General features: G+C 49.4%; 1 protein-coding gene across 1 annotated transcript in view; it reads right to left on the bottom strand.

The window, feature by feature from the left end:
* Nucleotides 1–6,572, bottom strand: part of MMD2 (monocyte to macrophage differentiation associated 2) — a 30,970-nt gene that overhangs the window by 7,079 nt on the left and 17,319 nt on the right. Inside the window, exon 4 of the mRNA XM_077758764.1 lies at nucleotides 5,643–5,717. Within this exon, the coding sequence (XP_077614890.1) occupies nucleotides 5,643–5,717 (75 nt within the window). The remainder of the gene's footprint in view (nucleotides 1–5,642; nucleotides 5,718–6,572) is intronic.

The following is a 6,572-nucleotide window of genomic DNA, read 5'->3' as shown; positions in this document are numbered from 1 at the left end:
TCTCTCTCTCCTAGAAATAAAAAAAAAAAAAAAGAATGAAATCTTACCATTTGCAACAACGTGGATGGAACTAGAATGTGTGGATTATGTTAAGGGAAATAGAGAAAGACAAGTATCATATGATTTCACTCATATGTGGAATTTAAGAAACAAAACAGAAGAGCACAGGGAAAGGGAAGTAAAAATAAGATAAAAACAGGGAGGGGGACAAACCACAAGAGAATCTTAAATACAGAGAACAAACTGAGGGGTGCTGGAGGGGAAGTGGGTAGGCAAGGGATATCAAGGAGGGCACTTGCAGGAATGAGCGCTGGGGTGTTACATGTAAGTAATGCATCACTAAATTCGACTCCTGAAATCATTATNGCCTGTTTCAGTCTGTGACTCCCTCTCTCTCTGACCCTCCCCTGCTCACGCTGTCTCTCTCTCTCCTAGAAATAAAAAAAAAAAAAGAATGAAATCTTACCATTTGCAACAATGCGGATGGAACTAGAATGTGTGGATTATGTTAAGGGAAAGAGAGAAAGACAAGTATCATATGATTTCACTCATATGTGGAATTTAAGAAACAAAACAGACGAGCACAGGGAAAGGGAAGTAAAAATAAGATAAAAACAGGGAGGGGGACAAACCACAAGAGAATCTTAAATACAGAGAACAAACTGAGGGGTGCTGGAGGGGAAGTGGGTAGGCAAGGGATATCAAGGAGGGCACTTGCAGGAATGAGCGCTGGGGTGTTACATGTAAGTAATACATCACTAAATTCGACTCCTGAAATCATTATTACACTATGTTAACTAACTTGGATTTAAGTGTTAAAAAAAAAAAAAGTTAAGTTGGGGCACGTGGGTGGCTCAGTTGGTTAAGCATCTGACTCTTGGTTTCAGTTCAGATCACGATCTCAGGGTCGTGAGATCGAGCCCCAAATTGGGCTCTGCCCTGGGCATGAAGCCCGCTTAAGATTTTCTCTCTCTCTCTCTCTCTCTCTCTCTCTCTCCCACTTATGCTGTCTCAAATAAACATTAAAAAAATAAGAAGTTATCCTAGAAAGCTTAAAGGTAAAAATAATTAATTTGACTCATTACCCAGAAGAGCCATCAGTGAAGATCTTTCTAGATATGTCTCCAAACAGACACAACATAGGCCAAAGGGTAGGAGAGTGAGTAGAAACAGGATGAAGGTCAAGGGCAGAGGAAGGGATAGTGAGAGAATGGGCTAGTATGGAGGTCAAGGGCGGGGGGAGGGGAGGGAGTGTGCATCAAACCACATAGGTCATTTTTTCACCAAAATATCATACTGAATTTCAACCTGACTTTACCAGAAGAAAATGAGCCCTGACCCCCCAAATGTGCTGAACTTCAAATAAATATTTCTACTATTCTCTATTATGCCAGAGCCCTTCAAGCATCTTTTACACCCTTCATTTAAGTAAAGACTGTATGCAGGTGTCTTACATGTGGGCCTACAAGCAATCTATCAAAAACAAACATAAAAAGTGGGGTTTTCTGATGGAGACAAGGATGGGGAGAACCCACAGTCATTCCCACCCCCACCCCACGTGCTCCTCCGGGAGCCTCCAGGAGGAGGCAGAAAACAGAAAACAGCCTGAAAACCAGGGCAATTCCAAGAAAAGTACCCACCAAAGGACCCTACACCACTTTGTCCCCCGTCCCCTTCCCCTCATTCACAGTGCTAAACCACAGTTGTGGCTCATCCCCTGGGTCAGTACTGGGACAGTCAGCGTCTGTGTCCCTGTGAGACCCTGAGTCCCACGCGGAGAAGCGGCCAGTACCTTGGCTTACAGTCTTGTCCTCAGATGCCGGCACAGGACAGGGACAGAGCCTGTGCTCGGTCGGCCGCCCCCGGGGATAAAGAATAGAAACCCAGGGATTGAATCAGCAGAGGGGAGGACAGTCCGAGGACTGTTCTAGAAATCCACGTCACAGACAGTTACCGCAGCTGAGCACCAAACTTCACTTGACTCTACTCGGCCACATCCAAAAGGAAACCTGACATTACCTGGTTCCCGGCAGCTGCAGGTGGGGCCCCAGACACACCTGGGGCTCCCTCCCCCGCTCCTGGTGTCCCTCTCCTGCTCCCGCCGCCTCCCACCTCCCCACTCCCGTTGCCGCCCCTCCCCCAGGGCCTGTGCTTATTCTAGGAGCCTCCATCCATACGCCTGTGCACCTGAGCATCTGACGGTCTGACACATATGCGTTTTGGGGAAAGAAGCAGGTCCCCTCCTCTCCCGAAGCCCAGCTGGGCGTGGGGCACCATCTGCCCGTGTCCCCATGCAGACAGCAGCAGGGCTGGTTCCCGATGGCGTTGGGGGTGGGGAAGACCAGCCCAGGAAACCCTGACACTTGCCGCCCCCACCCACCTTCTGGGAGTCCATCTACTCCCTGGCTTGGGAGTGTCTTTTCAATCTGTCCGTCCTCTCCGCTTGACCCATGGCCACGCCTGGGGTCCAGGACACCACCGCTTCTCTCCTAGGTCTCTGGGCCAACCTCCCCCGCACCTCCATGCTCCCAAGACAGCGGCCCTTCGGTCCAAAAGAGAAAACCAGGTTGATTCCTGCTTCAAACCCCCATGGCCCTTAAGCACAGACCAAACAGCCTCCCAGCTATGCTCCGTTTGCCTCCACAGCTGTATGAGAGCAGCCAGGAAACCACGGTCCCGTAATCTCCCCAAAATCTAGGTGCCGTACAAAGCCCACACAGTGGCATGGACACCTGAGGCGCGGTGCCCAGACCCCTGTCCGTCAGGGACAACGGATGGATTCCATGGCAGCGATGACTCTGTGGGTCTCACCAGACACGTGCTCAGTGGAAGAAGCAGGATCTTCAAGGACGGGGACTCCACCAACATGAAATGGGCAATCAGGTAAAACTATCATATGGTGAGAAGTATCGGGGCTGTGGTAACCTTGAGAGGGGCGAGGGGGCCGGACGTGTGCTTCTTCATCTGGGTGCGGCCGCCGTGTGTGAAAAACGGCTGACGGGGGACATGTATGTGCATATTATCTGGGTACCACATGCCTCCGTGAAACATGCTTACAAAAGCAATAGCCTTTGTATACACACACAAAACCCATTCATTAGTACATATAATGAAAGAGAATGCCCCACTTATGATGGCCAAACATAGAAATTTCCTAGGCGGGGGGCACTTGAGGGGCTCAGTAGGTTACGCATCTGACATCGGCTCAGGTCATGATCTTACAGTTCATGGGTTCAAGCCACGCTTGGAGCTCTGTGCTGACAGCTCAGAGCCTTGAGTCTGCCTTGGATTCTGTGTCTCCCTTCTCTACCCCTCCTTTCCCTCTGTCTCTCTCTCTCCAAAATAAATAAATAAATATTTTAAAAAGGAAGAAAGAAATTTCCTAGGCGAAAACAGAATGGACCTTCCCGTGGCTCCCCACTCCTCAGAAGCCCACATGCATGTTCTCAGATCGGCACACCTCCTCCAGCCAGCCCTCCCTAGGCCCCCACACCACAGCAGCACCTCCTCTGAGCTCGCATGGCTGCAGGCACACAGGGCTGTCTCCTCACACCATCACCCCATCACCGTGCAGTCACAGATGCCCCCCCCCACCGGTCAGACCCTCGGGGTCCCAACACCCAGCGTCACCCAGCCACACAGTACACACTGAGCCACTCGGGCACCCCGGGGTTGGCCTGAAGTTTAGTTTAGTGTTCCTTTATTTCAGAACTTTCTGGATTTATCACTAAATCAAGTTGGAAATCCCCAGGTCACTCGCTGGGGGAGTTTAAACAACCCCATACAACGTGTGGTGATCTGGCAGTAGTTAACCCAGTTACGAAGGTCCATTCCCTGCTGCCCAAGAGTCCAAGTCTCAAATTTATCCAACAAAGATCAGGCTTGACCACACAAAGCTGCTGTGTCTGTAGGTCAGAAAAGGCCACCTCTTAGCAAATTATATGATTGGAGCCAACCTTTGCATGCGTGTGTGGTAAATGATATACAAACAATGAGGTTTACTGAGGTTCTATCTCTCCTAGCAAAGGATGCTGGGAAGTGTGCTGCTGTATTAAAAAAAAAAAAAAAAAAAAAAAAAGACCAAGAAGGGGCGCCTAGGGGGCTCAGTCAGTTAAGCGTCTGCCTTCGGCTCAGGTGATGATCTCGCAGTTTGTGAGTTCAAGCCCCAAGTCAGGCTCTGTGCTGTCAGCCTGCTTCTGGTTCTGTCTCCCTCTCTCTCTGCCCCTCCCTCACTCACGCTCTGTCTCCCTCTCTCTCAAGAATAAATAAACATTTTTAAAAACTTTAAAAAAGAGAGAGAAAAAAGAAGAGATTGGAGAGGGGTGCCTGGGTGGCTTAGTCGGTTAAGCGTCCGACTTTCGCTTAGGTCATGATCTTGCGGTTCGTGGGTTCGAGCCCCGCGTCAGGCTCTGTGCTGACTGCCAGCTCAGAGCTTGGAGCCTGTTTCAGAGTCTGCATCTCCCTCTCTCTCTGACCCTCCCCTGCTCACACTGTCTCTCTCTCTCTCTCTCCTAGAAATAAATAAAAAATTTTAAAAAATTAAAAAAAAGAAGAGATTGGAGAAATCTTGGGGCACCTGGGCGGCATAATCAGTTAAGTGGCCAACTCTTGATTTCAGCTCAGGTTGATCTTGTGGTTCATGCATTCAAGCCCCGCTTGGTGCTCTGTGCTCATAGCGTGGAGCCTGCTTTGGGTCCTCTGCCTCCCTCTTTCTGGCTCTCTCCCCCTCACACGCTCTCTCTCTCTCAAAAATAAATCAGCAAAGGGGCGCCTGGGTGGCTTAGTCGGTTAAGCGTCCGACTTTCGCTTAGGTCATGATCTCGCGGATCGTGGGTTCGAGCCCCGCGTTGGGCTCTGTGCTGACTGCCTGCTCAGAGCCTGGAGCCTATTTCAGAGTCTGTGTCTCCCTCTCTCTCTGACCCTCCCCTGCTTGCTCTGTCTCTCTCTCTCTCTCCTAGAAATAAATAAAAATATTTTTTTAAAAAATAAATAAATAAATCAGCAAAGGGGCACCTGGGTGGCTCAGTCAGTTGGGTGTCCGACTTCAGCTCAGGTCATGATCTCACGGTTTGTGGGGTTCGAGCCATGCATCGGGCTCTGTGCTGACAGCTAGCTTAGAGCTTGGATCCTGTTTCAGATTCTGTGTCTCCCTCTCTCTCTGACCCTCCCCTGCTCACGCTGTCTCTCTCTCTCTCTCTCAGAAATAAACAAAAAACGTTAAAAAAATTTTTTTAAATAATAAATCAGCATTAAAAAAAAGACTGTACTTGAATGTACTCATGTACAAAGGTGTTGCCAGCAACATCACTGAGAACAAAAGCAAACTGCAGCCTGTATGTATCCTTCCTTTTGTATTAAAAGCTGGAGGAAAAAGTAAGTATAAACCTGTAAGTTTACAGCACCACTGCACACGCATGTATGTGCACACGCATATACTCTTCTTGCACAAAATAACTCTGGAAAGATACACAGGAAACTGGTAATACGTAGTTGCTTCTAGAAGGAACAGGGTAGAGGGGATCTTTTTACCCACGCTTTTTTGTGCCGAGCCAACGTGTTACCCAGCCAAATACAAAAAGAAACTCAAAGAAAAGAGAAGAGAAGAAGCCAGCCCTTCCCGGGAAGGGCACAGAAGTACTCACCAGGGCGCATAGGAGGCCGCTATGAAGAAGTAGATGACCATTCGGTCGAACATGTGCAGGCAATGTTCCACCATCCTGGGGCAGAGAAGGGCTCGGGTCAGGGCCCCAGAGCCACACCCTGCGGCCAACATGCTTTCCCGCAGATGGGGAGGAGCCTGGGCTCGGGGCGGACCCGCCTCTACCCAGCCACGACCCGCGGGCTTCAGGGTCCCCATTTGTGAGTGACAGGAGCAGTGACTTTCAAACCAGGCTCCCTATCACCTTGGGGTTGGTGACCCCCGCAGGAATCCGGGAGGACCCCCTGCTCCCTGAAAGGTAAAGGCTGGACACCCTCGCCGGCACTTTAATCAGGGCAACTCTGCATTTTGGCTTTTATTTTTTTTTAAGTTTACTTATTTATTTTGAGAGAGAAACACACACACACATATGCATGCTCACATGAGAGAGAGAGAGTGAGCAGGGGACAGGCAGAAGGAGAGGGAGAGAGAGAATCCCAGGCAGGCTCCCTGCTTGTCAGCACAGAGCCAGATGCGGGGCTTGAACTCATGAACCATGAGATCATAACTTGAGCCTAAATCAAGAGTCAGACGCTTAACTAACTGAGGTACTCAGGTGCCTTGCATTATGGCTTTCCACACTGGGCTTTTCAAAAGATTTCAAACGGGGTCGCCTGGGGGACTCAGTCGGTTAAGCATCCGACTTTGGCTCAGGTCATGATCTCATGGTTCGTGGGTTCAAGCCCCATGTCAGGCTCTGTGATGATGGCTCAGAGCCTGGAGCCTGCTTCAGATTCTGTGTCTCCCTCTCTCTCTGCCCCTCCCTGCCTCAAGCTCTGTCTCTGACTCAAAAATAAATAAACATTAAAAAAAAAAAAAGATTTCAAATGATGAAAAATTTGGTGGTTAAAATGAAGTGCACCACCAACGAAAC

This window comes from Crocuta crocuta, unplaced genomic scaffold (assembly GCF_008692635.1).
Source record: "Crocuta crocuta isolate KB4526 unplaced genomic scaffold, BGI_CrCroc_1.0 scaffold273, whole genome shotgun sequence".
In the NCBI taxonomy this organism is placed as follows: domain Eukaryota; kingdom Metazoa; phylum Chordata; class Mammalia; order Carnivora; family Hyaenidae; genus Crocuta; species Crocuta crocuta.
This window is presented reverse-complemented; position numbering and strand designations above follow the sequence as displayed.